The 23,224-nt window shown below is 30.2% G+C and overlaps 2 protein-coding genes across 4 annotated transcripts; both read left to right on the top strand.

Moving 5' to 3' along the window:
- Positions 1 to 1,607: 1,607 nt before the first annotated feature.
- Positions 1,608 to 7,600, top strand: LOC108341228 (putative PAP-specific phosphatase, mitochondrial). 3 transcript variants are annotated; one of them, XM_017578917.2, is made up of 10 exons: positions 1,608 to 1,782; positions 1,869 to 1,965; positions 2,543 to 2,645; positions 3,258 to 3,335; positions 3,411 to 3,469; positions 3,776 to 3,835; positions 4,113 to 4,489; positions 4,913 to 4,991; positions 5,069 to 5,119; positions 7,403 to 7,600. In XM_017578917.2, the coding sequence occupies exons 1-10, from the start codon at positions 1,682 to 1,684 to the stop codon at positions 7,547 to 7,549; spliced, it is 1,152 nt and encodes a 383-aa protein (XP_017434406.1). In that variant the 5' UTR covers positions 1,608 to 1,681; the 3' UTR covers positions 7,550 to 7,600. The 3 variants fall into 3 exon arrangements, with proteins under 3 accessions (XP_017434406.1, XP_017434407.1, XP_052734855.1); XM_017578918.2 differs by having other exon boundaries at positions 1,609 to 1,782; positions 3,258 to 3,469; XM_052878895.1 differs by lacking the exons at positions 1,608 to 1,782; positions 1,869 to 1,965 and having other exon boundaries at positions 2,578 to 2,717; positions 3,258 to 3,469.
- Positions 7,601 to 14,115: 6,515 nt separating this feature from the next.
- On the top strand, positions 14,116 to 15,619 carry LOC108342280 (transcription factor MYB102). Its single transcript, XM_017580031.2, has 3 exons — positions 14,116 to 14,349; positions 14,462 to 14,591; positions 14,696 to 15,619. The coding sequence occupies exons 1-3, from the start codon at positions 14,217 to 14,219 to the stop codon at positions 15,555 to 15,557; spliced, it is 1,125 nt and encodes a 374-aa protein (XP_017435520.1). The 5' UTR covers positions 14,116 to 14,216; the 3' UTR covers positions 15,558 to 15,619.
- The last annotated feature ends 7,605 nt before the right edge of the window (positions 15,620 to 23,224 follow it).

Here is a 23,224-nt window from a genome sequence, read left to right on the forward strand (position 1 = left end):
TAACATGAATTTTAATTTAGTTACCTTACAATATGTTTTATCAACAATAATAAATAAAAATAGAGATCTTTTAATATATTATAAAAGTGATGATAATTTATTTAAAATTATAGTGGTGTATGGATATTAAAAAATAAACTATTATACATACTCGTCAATTTCTACATATTATATTATACAATAACAAAATAATATATTTTTAATGTATATTTCGGTATTATATACACACTGTTTGCTAACTTACGTAATGTTTAAAATGTATCAAATTTTAGTTTGACAAAAAAATTTCTATTCATACTTTAAACGATATTTTAATAATTTTTATTTTTAATTTATAATAAAAAATAAAAAAAAATAAAAAATTATTTAAATACTTTTAATCTTAAAACTTAGGAATCATAATATATGAAATATGAAAGTATTTTTATCAATTAAAATTTGACACACTTTAAGAGGTTCCATTATATTATATTATATATATATATATATATATATATATATATATATATATATATATATATATTTGAAATCCTACAAGTATATTATTTAGCGCATATAGTATACAATAATGTTATTAATTTAATTAAATAAATATATGCTTTTAAATATCAATTTCGTGTAATTTAACAATATTATAAACGTAAACTAGTTTTTCATATTTAATAAATACATCAATGATGTTACATAATATTGTCTTTATTGGATTTAAATTTATTTTTAGTTTCTAAAACGTGAAATTGAAATTGATCCATTTCTTTAATTTGTTTCTAAAATTTTAAAATTAAATCAATGTAATATTTTTATTCTAATTTTGTTAAATTATTTTACACATTTTAATTATATGTCGATTTTGAACATGATTTAATATTAAAAAAAATATTAACATTATTAAATTAAAAAAAGTATATTTATTTTTTAAAGTTTAAGACCAAAATATATTCAATTTAATTTCACCCTAAATTCAAACATCGTACATATATTCAACCCTGTTTATTATAATTAATAATGCTATGAACCTTAATTATATATATATATATATTTATAAATACAATTGTTAGTATTATGTAAGCAAGATAGTTTTCTTTATTTATTTTTTTACATCAATATTATAAATATCAAATAGTGCATTAATAGTTAGATCATGCTCTTTGCATGGATAATTAAAATTAAAAGCTATTATTTAACAATTATATTATAATTTTTTATTAAAAAATCACATAAGGTGGATATTTATTTGTACTTATATTTTCATTCTAAGACTAACATTCATTGCACTCTTACTTTTTTGTTATCGTTGTTTTCTTTGAAAGGTTTACTTTATTATTATAAGCCCTTGTTTATATTATGTCCATATATGGCCATCAAAACTGTAATGACAGTTTTAAAAAGTTTTTTTTTAAAGAAATATTCTTATAATTATTTTGACTATTAAGCTAATTATTTAATATATTTCTGTCTTTAAAAGTGTGAATGATATTTTATTTAAGTTGCTTGAATTTTACATTTTGAATTAAAATAAATAATAATTTACACCTCCAAAGGTTTTTAATTTATTATTTTTAAAGGCTAAAATAAAATATCTTATGCTTTGATAAAAAAAAAAAAATTTATTTCCATTTTCATCACCAATTCATCCCCTTATCCACGTTTATCATCCGTCCCTCCTCAACGGCGAGAATCGATGGCAATGGATATCCTCCGTTCACAAGTCTCCGCCATCCCATTTTTTGACGCTGCCGCCACTCGCCGTCGTCGCTCTGCCACATTCAGCTTCAGCGTAATGTATCTTCTGTTCTTCTCAAAACGACAAACTTTCATTTCCTCTGAAATCCTCCATTTGCCTCACTCCGATTTTTGCAATCCGTTAGGGCAACCCTTCCTCTCCCGCACCAAAATGCTAAGTACCACAAAGAACTTGAAGCTGCTGTTGACGTAGTCCAGAAGGCTTGCAATTTCACTCTCCATGTAATCTTCTGTGACTTACTTTTTGTGTGTACTTGCTGAATCATGAGAACCGATTCTGTCGAAAATAGATTTTATGTGCATTATTTCTTTTTCATCAGTAAGCAGTCACATTGGTCCCTTCAACTATGAAAATGTTAAATATGTCTTAAGATATTTTTAAGATGGTAACTTTAACTTGTAAGGGGATATACTGTGAGTGTGCTTTAAGTATAAGTCAACCTTATAAAACTAATTTATAAGATGAGGTTTGTAGTTATGTATACTTATATATGTCTTATTTCTACTCTATGTCTCATCTCCAACAGATATCAAATAAGTCCATGAACTTAACTCTAAACTATTATTTAGTTCCTAAATATAAGTTGATATTATATTTTAGTCACAAATTTTTTTAAAATTTGGATTAATTTGATTATCGATATATATTTTCTAGCACTCAATAATTTCCTTTAGTACAGGTACTAATATGATGTCCTACGACTAATATGATGTCCTACGAGATGAGAAATCAAATTGATTGTTTACTTTTTATAGCACTGAAGAATGCTATGTGATTTGTGTTGGTGGACTTCTGCAGGTGCAATCATCTTTGTTCTCAACTGATGGGAAGGTTATTGAGAAAAATGACCAGACTCCCGTGACTGTTGCAGATTTTGGAGTTCAGGCTCTCATAAGTTTGGGTATTAACTTTGTGTCCAGTGTAAAAAGTCATATTTCTGAATTGTGATGCTGTATAATGAAGCCACCGTGGCGTAAGTGTAACGAATTTTGATTAAAATGGTCTATTACAGTTCTACATAAATTGCTCTTTTATCTAGGGACATTACAACAATATGATGAACATCTTTTTCTAAAGGACTCAGCTCAGTAAAACTTGAAAAATGCCAATGAAATCTGATCGATGCTCATAATTTCTGGCCAATGTGATGTAGTATAAAAAAGCCGAGTACACGAACTAAATTTTTTCATGATGTGTGCAAGGCCCATTGCACGCACAATGAGTGGATTTGCACGGAAACGAGGGCATTAGGAACAAGTTTTAGATAAACACTTTTTAAACAAGTTGAAGGTAATGTGCGATTTTTTCCGTTTGGAATACCATTAAAAACACAACGTGTGATCCATCAAAAGTGTATTTGTAAACACTAGTTTGCTGCAACATAGTTTTCTTGCATTCATGTAGTTAGCGTAGTATTATAATTAGCATGTAGCCTTGAAAATAATTTATCTGAAGTAATTATTTTAATGGTATTGAATTTTTTTTGTTTTATCATATGTGGTTATTCAAACAGAGTTAGATAAGTTGTTCCCTTCTATACCTTTGGTGGCCGAGGAGGACTCTGCTTTCTTGCGATCAAGAAATTTAGCAGGTACCGTGTTTGATACAATAACTGCTACAGATAGCTCCACCTGTAAATCATTGACACAAGATGATGTACTAGAAGCAATTGATAGAGGAAGCAAGGAAGCTTTTATATTTGGACCAAAGCCAGCCACATATTGGGTGGGCAATCTAAGCAGTTATATTAAATGCTGTGAAGTGATGCAGATATCTTCCTAAAAATTTGATCCATGACTTCATTTTTTATGTTGTTGTATGACACATTTGTTCACATTGTGTTCCTGAATATAAAAAAATGGTGGTAATTATTTTTTCTGTTTTATGAAAATTACATACTTTTACAAGTTCACTTCTGTTGGTCGCTGGGACCTTATCTATTTAAAGGTTGATATTGGAATTTTTATATATTTACTTCTCGTGTTTGATTTTTCCTATTATAACTTATGGTAAATTCATTGAATAATGCAGCTGCTTGACCCAATTGATGGCACGCGTGGTTTTCTAAAGGCTGGCAAAGCCTTTTATGTGGTAAGTTATAATGTAGGTTATACTGTTTGAGTTTCTTTTTGATAATGCATGAGAGACATATCCTATAGATTTCCATCTGGAATAGCCTTTTGTTGTAGAGTTAACCTTGTGATAGTGCTTGAATTGTGGTGCACATTGATCTCAGGTAACTGGTATAGATAAGCTGCATGTGTATATCTTTATATAAGGAATTTTTGTTGAGTGATATTTGGTTCAGTGTCTCATGTTTATCCAATTTTCATATTATCTTAACCCAACTAGTTTCCAAAATATACAGGTTGGTTTGGCTCTGGTGGTTGAGGGAGAGGTTGTCATTGGTGTTATGGGCTGTCCTACCTGGAAGGAAGATTTATCTGAGAAATCCTCTGCTGAGATTGACGAGGAGTGGGATTCTCTTAATGGATCAGGAACTGTAATGATTGCCCATAAAGGCTGTGGAACATGGAGGAAAAGTTTGAATAGCCAACTGAAATCACCTGATGTGTGGACCAGATGTTTTGTTGATGGGTCTGACGTAATACATAAAGCACGCTTTTGTATTTCAGACAGTGAAAAATGGGAAGCACTGCCACTGTCTCCTTTATTTAAGGCAGCAAGCGATGCTGATAACGTAGGCAGCAACCAAATCCATCTTTTGCGGGCATGTTGTGGAAGGTCTCAGCAATATTATCCATATACTTTTTACTTGATTACATGCAATCAAAACTTCTTTAACTATTGATGTTTCTATGTAGTAGTGATGCGTGGAGTAGCTGGTAAAATCTAAAGCAATTGTTAACTTGTGTTATTTCTTATTCTATTTTTACTGCTTAAATTTCGTGAGGTTTTTTTAAGTTAAATTTTTGCAGTGTGCTTTTGAAAGGAACTCTTTGTTAATATCTTATATCTGAGGGCTGAACAGAGGAGTTGTTGCTCTGAATAGTAATTACTAATTCATTTAACTGTGATTACTATATTGTAATTTGTTGATAGAATCATCTGATGGAGTTAAATTGGCAATATTTGTTAGATTTATTGATTTTTCACCCTTTCTTTGTTTCAATTGCCCATTTCTTGATTTGTTGTGGACCAATGCAGCTTATGCAAGTATTTGATGGTGGCCTCTGGCAGAGCATCTATTTTCATTCTTCGAGCAAAGCAGAAGCCCGTTATAATGGTATCCTATAAATTTTTAGGTTTGTAGCTGGTCGGATAATTTATTCAGTGATACATTTTTTATCTGGTCTTGTGTAGGCCTGGGATCATGCAGCTGGCATTATATGCGTTCACGAAGCAGGGGGAAAGGTATTTCTTTTCCCTATCATTTTTGTTTGCTAAAATAAATGAAAAACATTTCTTAAAATGTTAGAGTATGTTAGATGATCTATTAGGATTGATTTCCACATTTTCTTGTATGTTTCATCATTGTATTTTTTTATCTGTTTTTCTTGATTCCCTTTAACTTTTAAATTTGAATCGCACTTTTATATTTTTTATATGCTTCTTTTTAAAACAGATAATGTAGATTAAGTTTAAAAAAATATTAAAAATCAAAACTTTGTTAATAGAAAAACTTTTTCATTGTGCTTCCATTTTTATTTTAATCAATTTCAACTTTCAGTCTTTGCACTTTTTAATGCTACAAATTAAATTTATATATGAATTTTGTCACCACTACTCAATATTTGAATCCCTCAGTGGTTGTGTGGGAATTTGTACAGGGATTGGGAGAGACCTAGACCTCTCAAAAGTCCTGGAGTGTTCATGCCTTTTTATTTATGCTTTGATTATGATTTCGGAATAGCATTATTAAGGATTTTTCGTCAGTGCGGTAGTTGTGTAAAAGGAAGTATGTGTATTCAAGTTTGAGAGAAAATAAGTTGCTATGAATAATAATTGAAATAAAAAAATTTGTGATTTTATGGAACAACTGGTGGGCAAGGTATGGAGTCGTGAAAAATGGGTGAGAAGTCAGAGTTGGAACTAAGTAAACTATCCCTCCTGCAATCCATCAATTATCCATCTATTTATATTTAAATTATATCATCCGCTCACACAATATCCAAATCTTAATTCTTCAAGCTAATGAACCTAAATCACTAGTAGTCACAAGTCCTTGTAAATTTAAATTAAGTAATCAACTTTATAGATCAAAGATTTAAAATGTCTAATTAAGATTAACGTATCCTTAGTATTAGGTGATCTTTCCGGATTCCAAGTTTAAAGATGTCAATTATTAACTCCCAAAAGAATAAGTGCAAGGTGGTCAATCTCATACAAGCGTTATACGCAGAAAAAATATATAAAGGAATAAAAGCTGAAACTTTAACTAGGAAGTTACATAAGTTCTAGTTTAGCTACATCCAACTCATTAATGGATGATTAGCCGCTCATAACTATCATAGATAAAGAAATTTGATGAGTTATGGTAGATTTTTTATGGAAAACCTTGGGATTCATGTAGGAGAAATTTGTTGGGCCCTAGTTTATATCTCTCGCTTAAACGAGAGTTAAGTCTCGCTTAAGTGAGACATCTTTTCCTAAAATATGTTGCCTCTTTGGGGGTTACTCGCTTAAGTAAGCCTAGTATTCTTCAAATAGAGCGACTCGCTTGGAGGAACAATTGACTTTGTTTGAGTGATCTCTTGAATATTGAACTTAAAATTTTTCATCTTTCTCTCACCTTAGCGAGCATTTGACTTAGTTCTTCATTAATGTTTTGAACCTTATTAGATAGATATGTCATACCAAATAAATATCAAAATGTACTACTAAGTAGTGGTAAATTCGAAAAATCAGAAGTTTGATGTGCAAAACTCTTGTTTTCATTTTCTTAACAGTGCAGTAAAATATTGCTGTAGTAATTTTGCACCTTTTCTCGAACATCGTGCATTACGATACTACTGACATACACTAATGTACTGTCAGCAATTGACTGAGGCCAGGCTTAAGCATCATGTTGTATGCCCCCCTCCTCTACCCACTACGCATACAAAGTTTTTGTGGTGGCTATGGATTTCTGTTAATTGCAACTCGTTTCATTAATGAAGGCAGCCTTCCTAGCTTCATATTCTTTCTCTCTGTCCTTTAACCTTTTCATTTATGCATGTAGGATGTGAGACTATAATAATTTCTTGCTCATTTATTTCCCTTTTAGACATGTAAGTTAAAGTCATGCATAATAATTTCTGCCAAATATTTACCCTGAGAACTATTACTACTCTAGATGATTGTTGTGCCCCGTATAAATGATGGCAGGTAATTTACATATATTTCCCTTTTCATCTAATTTAAAAGGCGTTTATTGGTATTTGATGCATGGCATTGTTGATTTCTTATTGAAAGAATTAATTATCTTATTGATAATGTGGTGTGGTGCTTGAACCCAGCGGTCGAACTCGAAATCTTTTACTCTTAATCTTATTACATTTTCCAGTTTTGGATTTTATGAAATGCCTTAAAAGTTATTTAGCAAATTTATAATTCACAGGCACTTGTATACGATTTTCATATTTTGACCCTTTAATGCATCACCTTTTCTCTATTTCTCATTTGATGATAATATTCAATTTTTTCAAATTTGATCAGGTAACAGACTGGAACGGCAGTGAAATAGATCTGGCAGCGGATCGTGATGGCCGGCGGATTATATATCCTTCCGACGGTATCCTTGTCACCAACGGCCATATACATAACCAGGTTTTGCAGATTATCTATCAGACTGCAGGAGTTTGATGTTTGGGGAATTGTTCATCCCAATTATTTCTGAAATGATTTATATGAAAATTGTACGTGTACTGATGTTGTTAGAATTTTTTACATTGATTTTTCGTAAAGCTGTGATAAATTTATTAATTTTTACAATAATTATTTTAAACCTCCTTGTAATTTTTTGTTGTTGATTAATGTATAAAATTTATATTTGACCCAGGATACTTTATTTTGACTATTGAATGTAATTGACTCAACAAATATATCAAGGAATATGATCCAACAAAACTCATTTGATATTATTAATCTAAAGTAGTTAAATAATTAATATTTTAAAAGATATTGGTTAGTGTAATTATCATATATTAAGAAAATATGTGATTAAATTTTGGTAATTTAATTACGTTTTAATTTATTTTAATATCATATATCAATAAATATGTGATTAATCAGGTAAGATATTGGGTTATTCTTATTATTATACTAATTTAACATATTAAGTTATTATATTTATTGATATTATTAGTTTTTATAATAAATCCTATAGAATTCAAAAATCATATAAATACACAGTATTTTATTAAGAAATATATATAGGATTTATAAAAAAAATATACACAATTCTCTCATATAATTTTATTCATAAAGATCAATTTTTTTTTATTGATTTAAAGGTCGAATCTTTTTTTTGCAGAAATGATGTATTCTGATAATATATTAGTGTTATCCTTTTAGGATTATTGTAAGGAAATTAATAAAAAATATATGAGGAAAATTTTGGCTAAAAAAATATATAATTTTTTATGTTTATCTATTATGATTCATCTCTCTTTGAAATTTTACTTAGAAAATCTTCAACAATTTTTTTTATTAAAAAACTCCTATGCACTAACTAACAGTACGGTTGATAATAGTATTAACACGTCAAATCTCAGTAATAACAACTGTTACCTCAAAGTATGATTTTTAACTCACAAAAATCATTGAATAAGTCCAATATGTCGTCCAAATAAATAAAAAAGTTAACTTTCAGAAAAATTGATAAAGAAAAATCAGAAAACCAGCAAAAAAAGTTGACAAAAGAACACAATCCATTTGTATATGATTGAGATATACTCACAGTAAAAAAATCTATACTATATATCATTTTCTTTCAATTTTATATGTAAATTTGTTATTGTATTATTATATTTGATCTAGATAGTTGTGTATGTCTTAAACATCAAAAGTTCATAAATTACTGCTTTATTTTTAGTTTAGTGTTTATAAAAGCATAGTATTATATTTGTATACGATTTAGTTATAGTTATTACTTTTAATTATTTTATTAATATTCGTTCGATCACGATTAAATTATTTAATCTTGTATATCAATATATTAACTAGTTATCACTTACTTAAATCTTCTGGTTTCCACCCCAAAATTGACCAGAAGTGTTTTACCTAAGCATTGCAATGCTTTATATGCACCTAACCAAGGATGTTACCTATATAGAATACAAACTGTGGTATTTATTACCTATAGTATACATGTTTGACCAGAAGGGATGAATGAGCTACGTACAATTTTCTTTCAAAATCTGTGGCGTTGAGTTAAGTGTAGTGTCATCTCACTTGTTAGACATGAAAGATTTGTAGATACTTATATATAAAATTGAATATAGAACTAAACATTATTAATAGTGAAATAACATATTATTATAATAAATTATATTTATTATTATGGTATTATATTAAAAAATCAATTTTAAATTTAACTTAATTCTATAAAATTGATATTAAAAATGAAGTTTACATATTTTTTACATACTATAAATTAGTATCATATTTAGTGGACGTAAAAACTTTCTAACAATTATTTTATCTTCAAGCATTCACTAATGCTACACCTATTTCATTATAATAAGATGTAGAAGCTTTCATATATTAAAAACCCTAATCCATGCAGGAAAGTTCTCGAGCTTCATCCAGGTGTTATTTATTATAAATTGAAGTAGCAATCTAGCATACTACCATTTTCTCACCACTGCTTGCTTATCTTCTGCCAATCATATTCCATCCTAATCAATTATTTAAGAACCTCCTAGCTTCCTATGCTAATTAAAAAATCTTACTCATTACCTTAAAATATTAGTGCTACCTCTTTATTTGCGCAAGCTTCGGATCTCGTATCTGCAAATAATGCCTTTCAAACCAAGAAATAATTATCAAAGTTTGTTGAAGCTATTGAACAGCTCATAACAAATAATTAGCAAATTCTCAGACAGCAGTCACCAAATTTCTGTACACGAATACTTCTTCTCTACACGTGGACACCTTCTTGCGGATCCTCAAATTAAATAACCATATATGTCTATGCATGCCACAAATAGGGAACAGTATAAATTGGATGCGTTTAATAATAAACTATGTTATGATTTCGTTGCATGTCGTGAAGCACGAAAGCTTGATCGACGTATCATGATCTTTTGTAGATTGCAGAGAAGTTAGGTTTGAATTAATAAACATATGCATAGTTTAGCAATGGCTCCCACACTGTGAGATTTTTAAGAATAGTTTAATACGAAAGTTTGAACATTTTCTCAACTGTTAAAGAAAACATAAAGGGAAACAAATGATCGGAGAAAATCTGAGTGGAAGATTAAATTAACGTTTGACTTTGTAGCTTGTTCGCATTAGGCAGAGTTGGGTGAGACCAAAGTAACCAATGGTAATTTCACACCTTACAATCTTTTCCATTCATGCATCTTGAAAACTATGACTAAAAACAAAACTATCAATATCTATCTCACCATTTTGTTCATCGTCATTTTTCTTTCCAGCAAACATGTACGAAGAACATCAATTTTATATATATTTAACGTGTATTAGGTGAAAGAGGAGAATGTGATCAAAAGAGTAAATATGCTGCCCATATTAAAAATATTGTTAACATATGATTGAGATTTTCTCACATTTTCTACAATAATTTTGTTAATATTCATTAATATAAAATTCACCTTAAATCTAGAATGTGTTTGTATTTAATTTTATGATTTTCATTTAAAAAAATTCTATTACTTGATACCCACACTTATAAAATAAAACTTATATCTATTTATAAGATAATCAACCTTATCTCATAAAATTCATGACATGTAAATAGACGAGGACATAATATTTTAATTTTATTGATTCATATATTTGAAACTAATCAATTATATATTATTACATAAGTTATTACTAAAAAAATTATCAAAAAAATTTGTCAAAAAATTTATTAAAAAGACATTTTCTTATATTAAATTTTGTGCCAAGGGATGTGTTTCCACTTACGGAAATTTGATCTCATATTTCTTTGACGACACTGTTACCAAATCTTACGTCACTTGCCTCAATCATTAGATAAACAACTTTTGCAAACTGATTTGTTTTAAGCCACTGAGAGAGTGAGTAGTTTGGAGTTATTTTACCATTATCATTCCAATTTCTTTTTGATGTCATTAGTAAACTTATAATACAGTGTCTTTTAAATTTTTATTATTTATTTGGAATAGTAGAAATGTAAGTTTTTTATATTATAAAATCAACATAAATTTTAAGATTGAAATTAAAATAATCTTTTGAGGGACTCAAAACTCTATTTAAAAAACCATGACCGTTTTGCTAAATCTGTTAAATAGACTTTTTTTTTAAAAAAAAGGTAAAGGTCTTTTCTTTTTCACTTGCAGAGTTTTATTGTATGTTTCAACATAGGGAACTCTTGAACTCTTTGTTCGTGAATGGTAGTTATCTCTTGTCAAGGAGATTCAATACAATAATAATAATAAAATATTAAACTTTAGCCAATCATAGGTTTACGTCCCACACATATATTCGATAGAGATAATAACTTTCTTTATAATTTATTTATACGGACTCAAATATATTTTGCAAATATTTCAAACATTTTAAGAATATTTCATAAATATTTATTCTTTTCGATTAAACAAAAGTTGTATTTGTAAAGGATACTTTGATGTTCAAATCAATCAAATACATCATATTTATATTACGTTTATGGGCTTTTTATTTAGATAGATTTGATCCAAGTGATTAATTACCTTGGTTTGATTAATTTATATGCTTAATTATATCTTTATATAATTTTAAACTAACCAACTCAGTCAACATTTTTTAGTTACTGATTATGATTGCTGATATGTATTCTACCAAATTGTCTTGATGCAAGACTATATATAAGAATCGAGTACATTTAAACACAGATGATGAAAATATATTTAAAAGAGTAAAGAATTTTGGTCAGCCAACATATATTTGACCAAACTTTTTTATCTTATGATATCATAAAAACTTACTACATCTAGGGCCTTAAATATCTTTTATCACATATAGTACAAATTTTTTTAAGACATCTTTCCAACTTACCCTATAAAATAAATGCAATAATATGATATATGAGATGCATATTAACGAATTGATACTTTTCTTGCGTTTTTTTACTCTCTTATCATAAAAAAGTAAGCTTTGCATGTGACCTAAACAGCTTCAGCAGCTGAGAAACTGAAATGAATTGAAATTAGTAGTTTGGATTAGAAAGAGTGCCACTACCATAAACAGAAGTCAATAAACTTTTCAAAGTTCACTTTGACAACAAAGGAGAAAATAAGCAAATTAATAGTGTTCTTCACCCGATTTTCTTACAATTGATCACCCAATAAATAAATAAATAAAATCTTAAATATGATTTTCAGAGGGAACCGTATCAGAACGATGACGTATTGCGGAGGGTGGGTGATAAGAGGTGTAATATATATATATATATATATATATATATATATATATATATATATATATATATATATATATATATATATATATATATATATATATATATATATATATAATAAAAACAGAAGAAAATAATAAAAGAAGTTGCTTTTCCAGAATAATTTAAAATAATAAAATAGCTCTTATCCCATATCATGCCTAATAAATGTTTGGGAGGAGTATATAGTATTTTAAATTAAGGCAACACCGAACTCTATTATTGCCACGGTGTCTATTAAATGCTCATCCTCAACCTTCTTTGCATTTATTATGTACACACATTTAAGATGCTGATTATAACAGTACATGTTTCATCAAATTATTTTCATTTTTATTTCTCCTTTTTCTTTAATTTTTAATAAGTTTTTTGAGATATTGTTGTCTGAGAATTATAACTATAAGACTATATATATGTCAAAACTTTTCAATCTATTTAACGAATAATTGTTTTAAATTCAAACATATGTTCATGAAAGGCACGATGCAATGAAAGCGAGTGAGATATATGCGTATTTCTCGTATTTGTAATAACTTCCACTTCACATAATAATATTTTACCAATTTTTTTAAAATTGCATAAACAAAAAAAATAAAATAAGCTTATTTTATCGAAACACGTTTTTTTTTTAAATAAAGAGAAATAAACCGAACCATATTATGTGATAACAAAAAAAAAATCAATTTTTTAGAGAGAAGTTGCACAAAGACCAAATAAGCACTTTAGCCAATGATATAGAAGTAAGTGATGCAGGTCATGGTTTGCAGCTAGAGGTGAAAATGGTGAATAGAAAACCAATTAATCGGAAACATGTATGTGTGTATGTGTTTTCCAGATAAGCTAAGCATAGCATTCAACATAAAAGGCTTGCTTCAGGGAAAAGGAAGAAAAGAAAAGGTATGTGTATGCATGGATAAAACAACAAAACCAACGCCGTCTACTCCTGTACTGTAATAATACAGAGAGAGAGAGAGAGAGAGAGAGAGAGAGAGAGAGAGAGAGAGAGAGAGAGAGAGAGAGAGAGAGAGAGAGAGAGAGAGAGAGAGAGAGAGAGAGAGAGAGAGAGAGAGAGAGAGAGAGAGAGAGAGAGAGAGAGAGAGAGAGAGAGAGAGAGAGAGAGAGAGAGAGAGAGAGAGAGAGAGAGAGAGAGAGAGAGAGAGAGAGAGAGAGAGAGAGAGAGAGAGAGAGAGAGAGAGAGAGAGAGAGAGAGAGAGAGAGAGAGAGAGAGAGAGAGAGAGAGAGAGAGAGAGAGAGAGAGAGAGAGAGAGAGAGAGAGAGAGAGAGAGAGAGAGAGAGAGAGAGAGACACGTGGCGTCTCCTTTTAATTACAGCTAATATCAATCCAGAAACTTTCAGGAGTCACACTCCCGGAAAATCATATGCCTTCACACTTCACTCAATCTTAATCTTAATCACTTTTTTAATACAATTTTACATTCACAAACACACAAATCTGTTTACTTTCTTCCTTGTCATTTCATGCTAATCCAGTTTAAATTATAGTATAAGTAAGAAGTTGACGTAATTAAACTCCAACTTCAACCTCAAACCTACGTACAAATAGATTAACGTATAGTGATATAATTGAAATGGTTTTTTCTGTAATAACATTAAGAATAGGGAAAAAAAATTCATAGATTAGATGAGACACGTAGCCAATGCCCAGAGGGATAACAGGAGGACGGCACCGAATCAATTTGACTTCCCTTGTTTCTTAATCTTCACTTTCTTTCTATTTATACCACAAAACTACTACTACGTCCCACTACGGACCCTACTATCATAACTCCGTTTTTTCCTCCCTCTCTCTTTCCCTATTCTCTCACGTCTCATATATTTCCTCCTCTGTCTCTCGTCGTCACCTTCAACCATTCACCTTCTAAAATGGGGAGATCACCTTGTTGCGAAAAGAATGGCCTCAAGAAAGGACCATGGACCACTGAGGAGGATCAGAAACTCCTTGATTACATTCAGAAACATGGATATGGCAACTGGAGGACACTCCCAAAGAATGCTGGTATCTCACCGAATTAAACAAAATAAAAAAACTGCATTTAAATAAATGTTTTTTTTTTTAAATCTAATTATGTGAGTTTCAACTGACGAGTTTGGTGTTATTTATTGAATAGGGTTGCAGAGATGTGGAAAGAGTTGCCGTCTTCGTTGGACAAACTATCTCCGACCAGACATAAAGCGAGGTCGGTTTTCGTTTGAGGAGGAAGAGACCATAATTCAGCTACATAGCATTCTTGGCAACAAGTCAGTTCTTGTCTCTTCTCTGAGTTTTTACTCAAAATTATTTAATAAGAGACAAACAACGCTTACTGTTCCTTAAATATTTTATAACGTTTCTTATTGTGTAGGTGGTCTGCAATTGCTTCTCGCTTACCCGGAAGAACAGACAATGAAATCAAGAACTATTGGAACACACACATTAGAAAAAGGCTTCTGAGGATGGGAATCGACCCTGTCACACACAGTCCTCGACTTGATCTATTGGACATCTCTTCCATTCTAAACGCATCTTTCTATGGTTCATCACAAATGCTCCTTGGCATGCAGCCTTCTATGGTGAACCCCGAGCTTTTAAGGTTGGCTTCTTCACTCTTCTCCTCCTCACAGCAACACAAACACCTTGAAATCTGTGCTCCAAAGGGTCAACAGAACCAGCTTTGCGATCCACAGGTTCAGAATCATGTTCCACACTTGGCACAATTTCAAGATCCAGTTCAAGAGGTGCCTGCATGCAGCACCCCCGTGTTCGGCACCCCTCGTGTTTCATTGCCTCTCTCTCAACCACAGTTGGTTGAGCCCCATAATGTGGACCCGTATCCATCATCAAGTTTCACAGACTTCACTTACCAACAACATTCCCATGATGATCAGATAATAAGTGATTGGCACAAAGATGGGGTTGCTTTAAGCACTTTAACAGATGACTATGTCCCTCAGTTATCAGGCTATAATTATTATAGTTCTGATGCTCAAGATCTCGTGTATCCTCCCTTGTCCGAACCTTCAACTTTCCATTCCAATAACAGCAATCAGAACTTCAGCTTCGCTTCAGTTCTATCCACGCCTTCGTCAAGCCCCACACCCTTGAACTCAAACTCCACGATAATCAACGGGAGCAACACAGAAGACGAGAGAGACCAGAGCTATGACAGTAGCAGCATGTTGAAATTTGAAATCCCAGATATTTTAGATGTGAATGAGTTCATGTAATGTGATCAGATACACAGATCATCAACGATTAATTAAATCAGCCAAAAAGTCGATTGATTTTATCACATGTCCCCCAAATTGTTTTTCTGGGATACCTTGATACGGATCCGTGGTGTTGATCCCTGTAACATTTTCCTAATTTTTATTATTGATTGACAGTTTAAATTTCTTAATTGAGCTAGCTTTGACTTTATTAGCAAGTACGTCATAACTATTTTTTAAGTTATATGAGTTTCTATTATTGCTATGGTATGCATGTCAGCTTTCCCTCTATAGATTAGACGTTACTTTAAGAAAAAAGTGCTGAATTAAAAACAACCATATCTCCAACACTTCAGCAAGCAGGTACTATACAATAGCCAGAAGAGCCAAAACTAAGACTGTATACATGTGTTTTGTCAGCTGCATGCTTAACATAATATTCAATATTCTTTGGGTAGAGCAACTTCTTGTAAACAAAATATTAGCACTATCACATTTTGTATACAAACTTTACTTTTCAATCGTATGCTGAGTGTTTGTGATGCTTACAGAAATATAAATAATAAAGAAAAAAGAATTGTAGTGAGAGGAAATCTTTGGGAAGGAAAGACTGAGGAGGAAGGGAAAATTAGGTTTCAGATATCCCGACAGTGAGTCCAAGATTCTGGCGAGGTGACCGGAGACGGCACGCCGGAACACGTGCGAATGACACGTGTCCCGGACACCTGTAATGGATAAGTAATAGTATGATTTGCATGGGGTTATGGTATGGGTAATTGGAGCTCAGGAAGCATTGACTTATAAACAAATGGGGCACGTGTCCGTGCGACGTCGGTGACACCGCAACATGCGGGGCCCACGATGTTGCTTTTTTCGTTTGAAATCACAAGCCTTGCCTCTTGTGCTGTGTCTTTTTTGTTTTAGTATTAATATTTTATGAGAGCGCTACCATTAATAATTATTGGTTTACTGTTCACTACTATTAATTGCTTCAGCATTTGAGACACGTGGGTTCAATAATGAAGGAGGCCAGCGGTTCAAGTTTCGCTGAACCGGTTATTTGCTTTGAACCGAGAACGCCGTTACTAAACTGAAGTGGGTTGCGTGCAATAATGTGGTGATGATTGAGTTGAAAAGGTACGCTGCTGTTGCCCATTGGCATGGCAAAACCAATCAATTTAAAGTTTAATAGATTAAAAAATTTGATATAATATAGATAAAAGGTTCAAACCGAATATTTCAATTTTAATCAAAAAGTGAAAAGAAAACTCCGAAAACTAAGTCTTTAAAGATCTTTCATTTTACTTCTATAGCTTATCTCTGGTTATTTTTCCTTAATATCACTATTTTAGTCAAATAAATTGAAATAATTTAGACAAACTATTAAATACTTAGAGAGAGAGGAATGGAGCAAACTATTAAACTTACTACATTCGTACTCAATAATAATTTAACATAAATTACAAATTAAAACAATTTCACACACTTAAATTGCGTACTCACCTATTATTATATGTTTTATCAACTAACGTAGATAAGAGGCCAAATACATGTAATTTTGTTTGACTGTAAATATTTAGATTCATAGTAAAATTAAATATTAACTTAAGCAATTCAACTCAGCTTCATATTGTCTAAAATAAATTAAATAACAACTAACTAAGGAAATTAATTTAACGGAAAAAAGACAAGTAATGCTATTGTTGAATTGATATTTTTAAATTTAAATTTAAAGAAGAAGAAAAAATCTTATTGAATGAAGAATCTCATTAATAATCTACGATTATTATAATAAATATGTCCAAATCTTAATACTAATAATAACTGTGATTATTATTATTAAATAGATTAAAGACACCCAATACAAAATAACAGCTAAAAAGATTAAAAACAAAGAGGGGGACATTTAAGAGAAGACAAAACCAAGGAGAAGCTAAAGCAAATTACTTAAACATTTATATACTTGAACCAATAATATTTGTTTCAGCTTATTTATACTGAATTTTAATTATTTGATGCATGGAATTAAAGATAATAAATTCCTTTTTTTAGTGTTCGAGAAAATACAATCTAGAAAGAAAAAGAGGCAAATATATTTGCTTTTATATAAATAATTATGTAAATAAATAAAAATTAAGACCGAGAAATAAGAACTAAATGTAATCATACACGAAAGTTGTATCAAAAGTCCTAAAAGCATGAAGTGTCTATCTTCCTTCATCATATGACATGGAAATTACTTCTAAAGTCTGTTATCAAGAATTGAGCTGTCGGAAGCAAATGAGGGTTGTACAGGTGTTAGGTAAATGACTTCTCCTGCGCAGCCCAGATTTCTGAATTACGTGTATTCGAAAACAATCGTTTATGTAGAAAGTACGATCCATATATATTTGAACTGCATGTGCCTTTTTTCATCAAAGCTTATTAACAGAACTACTCAGAAGCAAACAAAAAACTGGTCCTACTCCACATTTTATCTTCTTCATATACTCAACTTTTCATGTCCTTTTGTGTTTCGAATCCTCAACATTGACCCGTCTCTATGTAACTGGGAATTGCCTGTACATGGTTTCTGCCACATGTTCTAATATTCCCTCACAATGCTCACAATCAGCTCCTACATTTCTCTCTTCTCACAACTTTTCGCTTTAAAACACACAAAAAGTAATGTCAAATTTTCCTTGCTATCGGTTTGAGCGTTCAACAAAAATAAAGTCAAATTATATATAGTATATTAATAAAGGAAAAAAACATATTTTATTGTTTTGGTTAAGCGAACTAGTAAAAATTTGAATCTATATTGCAATATTTATTAGATGAGGGAGTAATCTTCACAACGTTCTTCTTCGCATAAGAGTTATAACTTTTTTTAGCAGACATTAAAATTTATCTTTCATTTCTGTCACAGTGAGAAATAGAGATGATGAGATAAAGGGTTTTACGAAATCAGTGATAGACATCATATACTTGTTAGATAAATACAAGGGAAGATTACTCCCTTGAAAAACTGTGTCTAAAAGAAGTGGAAAATTTGCAACTACCTGGTAATGTAATTAATGTGGAAGACTCAATCATTTAGACCTGATAGAACGACGAATCATTATGGCATTCTATAAAAACAGATGCATTATTAGTAGTATCATTCATCACATCATATTGGGTGGCTTGGATGACTATCGAAGCAGGAAAGTTGGACATTTTTTGGTCAACGCCAAGCTTTCGACCACATACTACGGAAGCATAATTTTGCATTTATATAGGCTTGGTAAGCTGCTAAGTCACCATCTTAATTTGTTTATCTTAGATGATAGCTTTCTTTGTCTCACTCGTTGATAATGAAGGTTCATATATAACTTTGGGTTACTGATTGCATTCTTGAAAGCACATGCCCTTGTTTTTCCGTACGCATGTAACATGTTCGTCAGGTTTACGTCACAGAAAAACGATTGACTTTGTAGACAACCAGGCGTGTGTGCATACGAAGTGGCATTTTGTCGTTAAGTAAAAGGGTTCAGAACAATAGAGACATGCATGTCCATCTGTTTTAGATTATTAAGGAAAGGATATTGGTTGTTATGGCCTAGTCTTTGACTCCAACCTATGTATTTGCCACTGTGACTCTCGCTTTCTGTCTCGACCGACCAAAGAAAAACTGTTTCCAACTTCAAAGTTTTTGAATAAGTAAACACTTAAAGTGGATCCATGTCTTATTGTCATCGCTTCGCTTCACTTCCCTTTTCTTCTTTTTTTCTTATCTCTATCTTTTCTCAATGTCTGTTTCTTCATTCTCAGTTTCAGATGATCACAACACTACATATATAAGGACTGATTCATAAGCACAAAAATATCATTTGCACCCAACAAGGGCCAGATTTCTCTTGTTTTATTAGGTTATATTGACTAGTTCTATTATAATTTTGTAAATAAGATCTTTGGCCCTCTAATTATATGATTTAAATCATGTTTTTAATGTTATTAAGTTTGTCTTATTTCATGAATAGGTGCAACATTTATCAACCTATATTCAAAATTTGTTTTTTACTTTTTATATTTAATGATAACAAGATATGTTTAATTTCTACAAGTGTTAAAAAGAGAATTTCTGCATGTTAAAATATAGATGAAAACTAAAACTTAAAACTGCATTATTTGAGCCCTTTAAGTACTCTGAATTTGCTTTAACTTTCTCGGGTTGAACTTTTGCAACGTCTATCCATTTCCTTTGAAATATTCAGACTTATCTTTTAATGTCGGAGTCCAAAAAGAACGCTTACTTTAATCTAGAGTACAGCTTTATTTAACGCAAATTCTTCATTGATTTTTTTATACTGTATTGAAAATGGTTTGAAATAGATTAAATATGATTTGTCAAATGCTTATCTATAAAACGTGTCTACGGTGGATAATGGCAATCTTTCTCTCCCTTAATATTTCAACAATGACATTAAATTGATGTCCCAGTATATATTTATTTCTGCACAACAAATTTAAGATGAACAATTAAACTTATATAAAAATGCATGGCTTCTATATATAGGTCATTTATTCGGGTGAGATGTGACCCAGTAGAAAATGAAAAGCTTCTGGAAAAATATAATTGAAGAGTGCAGTTTTCAACGACATGCATGTTAATGGCAGTGACCGATGAGGGAGATATATTGAAAACTGTGGGCGTAGAAAAGAAGTTGAATCAATTGGGTATTGGAGTAGAGCAAGGTCAGCAGAAATTAGAGATTGCAGTGTTTGATTAGTCAATAAATAGCTCAGTGATGTGATTTGCACTCATAAAATTTGTCCATAATTAGGTTAAGATGGCTGCAATTAGGTCTGCAGTCTCCACATACGTACAAGTGTCATGTAATTTCTCTACCACTAATCATTATCAAACTTAAAACAAAGATTGGCTCATTCGTTCTTAAATTATTAGAAAAAGACTTTCGTCCTTGTTAAGGTCCATTCCAATCGTTCACTCTAATTTTTTTACTTTCATTCTATTTTGTGATTTCTATATTGTATTTTTCTCTTTCTAATATTTTTCTCACCTTTTGTGATTAGGGTTATTAATTTAAAATAGCGCACTGTCAAAATTAAAATGTATAAGATTAACTTACTCATATATTATAATTATAAATTCAAAAGACCAATATTAGGATAATGATCTCATTATTTCTGCTGTAAATTAGACGTTCTTAATATTTTTATCTGTACATGCAGCGGTGTATTCTTGAACTGTTCTCTCAATTAATAAAATAAAAGTATATTTCAAATCATCCTCTTTTTACCTTACTTTTTAGTTCTTTAATTGTGGTGTTAATCTTTAATTTTTAACAAAATTCAATATAAAAGATGAGCTTAAACTAATTGGCCCATTTATATCTATGGGCCTATACACAGAAATGTGGGGGAGTGTTACTCTCTCCACTACCACACACACTGCTCCTTACATCTTTCTAATTTTTTTAATTCCAAAAATATTCTTATTTACTTTTATCTTTTACTTTTTTAATTTTTTTCTTAAAACCTTAATTTTTACTCTCTTATTCACTTAGCCACACACCACACCCTCACCCCCACACTCTTATTTTCTCTCTTCCTTTCTTATTCTCCTCTTTCTCTTTCCCCAATTTTTCATCTTCTTCTTTTCCCAATTTATCATTTCTATCAAGGTTTTCTTCTCCTTTGTTTGGTTCGTGCTGGTGCTTGATTCGTGGGTTCGTGTTGTTGCTTAATTCATGGTAGGTTCATAGTGTTGTGAAGTTTGGTGGTTCTTTTGTTATTGTCTCTCATCAAGGTTAGTGATTTTATATGCGCCTTTATTTTGTGTTAAACAAAAAAGAAGAGAAACGTCAAAAGCTGCAACGGATATGGAACATCCGTTAACAGATGTGACCATATCCGTTTAAGTTTTTTTTTTTAAATTTAGTTTATTTAAATATTATATTTTAATTAATTTATAGATTATTATAATATATTACGTAAATTAATTTTATTTTATTTAATTAAATAATTATTATTAATACAATAAATTAATTAACTAAAAACTAAAAAAAAACATAAAACTTAAACGGACGGGGACACATCCGTTAACGGATGTGACATATCTGTTAAAGAAAAGAAGTGAAGGTATAAGATTTTTTAAAATATAAAGGTTAATTTTGAAAATTTAAAAAAATATGGTGGTGCAGAGGAAGCAATTGGAGTGGTGTAGGGAGTAACGTCATTTAAAATTGGATTATACGTTTCAACCCATTTATTGGACCGGGCTATTTTAGCCGTGTATGATCCATAAGTTGCAGATAGTCTATGATGATATTGTGTTCGGATATGTAACTTTACGCGTTAGGTTATTTCTTTTCTTTATTTTTGCTATTTATTTAAACACGTCATCAGTGTTGATTTCACGTACTGTATAAAAATATTCAACGATCATTTCACGTGATACATATTAAACAGTAAAAACTCACAGCACTAAAATCTTATATAATAATATACACAATTTCATAATCAACTAAAATAACCTATTTCAACTTGCACATGCAAATATCTTAATTATATTAGAGGACAAAGTAATGTTTCTAGAATCCAAAACACTATTTAGAAAAAGTATAATTTAACTTGACATGAAAACTGGTCCTTATAAGGAAATGAGAAAGTGAAAAGCAAAAGAAAAATTGGTGAATGATTATGCGTGAACGTAAGATAATTTTGCAATGAAATGAGTTACCTATATCATGACGCAATTGAGAAGAAAAAGATGTAGATATTTTAATACAAGTATTTATGAAGTTCATGAGGTATTCATCTATATTTATGACCGTGGCAGCACAACTGAACTGGTGTGAATGCTGACGTGCATGCCCACCGTCCGCAGCCTACGAGTATATAAAAATATATTTTTTAAATAATATATTTATTAAACATTGATTAATAATTCAAACAATAAAGCATGCGCTAAGTTGACTTTTCTCCTTTTTTGTTGTGTACTTAAATTTGACACGTTCCCTTTCATCACAACACTTATGTTGTTTTCGAGCAAAGTTGCTCGTCAAAATATTAACATAAATTAAATTATTTAATGACAACTTCTGCTAATACTATGATATAAATAGCCATGTTTTTGCATATTCATCAGTAATTATTTTTTAAATGTTCAAAAATTACATGATTATATTTTCATAATTATGTATAAATATTTTTTATATTCAAGAATATTTATCATTGTAATATTGTTTCAATAGTCGGATCAATAGTAATACAGTTTTCACCAGTCTAATTTTGAGATAATTTTGATCTTAATTAACAATATTAACGTTTGATTTTCTAATATTTTCGAGTTAAATATAATGATTAGACAATATAATAAATTGTTAAGATAAAACAAATTCAATTTTTAAATTACTATCATAATGTTTACTTGTCAACAATTTTTAAATGATGCTCAGCAAAAGCTCATCTAAAAGAAGATAAAATATTAAAAAAATAAATGATGAAAGTATTATAACAAAATACAAGTTCAATTTTGAATTTATCAAATCACTGCAGAAGTTACTAAATATTGATTAATATAACAACCTTTCGCATATCATTATATATATATATATATATATATATATATATATATATATATATATATATATATATATATATATATATATATATATATAATTTTTATAAGAAATCTGATT

This window comes from Vigna angularis, chromosome 6 (assembly GCF_016808095.1).
Source record: "Vigna angularis cultivar LongXiaoDou No.4 chromosome 6, ASM1680809v1, whole genome shotgun sequence".
NCBI classification, from domain to species: domain Eukaryota; kingdom Viridiplantae; phylum Streptophyta; class Magnoliopsida; order Fabales; family Fabaceae; genus Vigna; species Vigna angularis.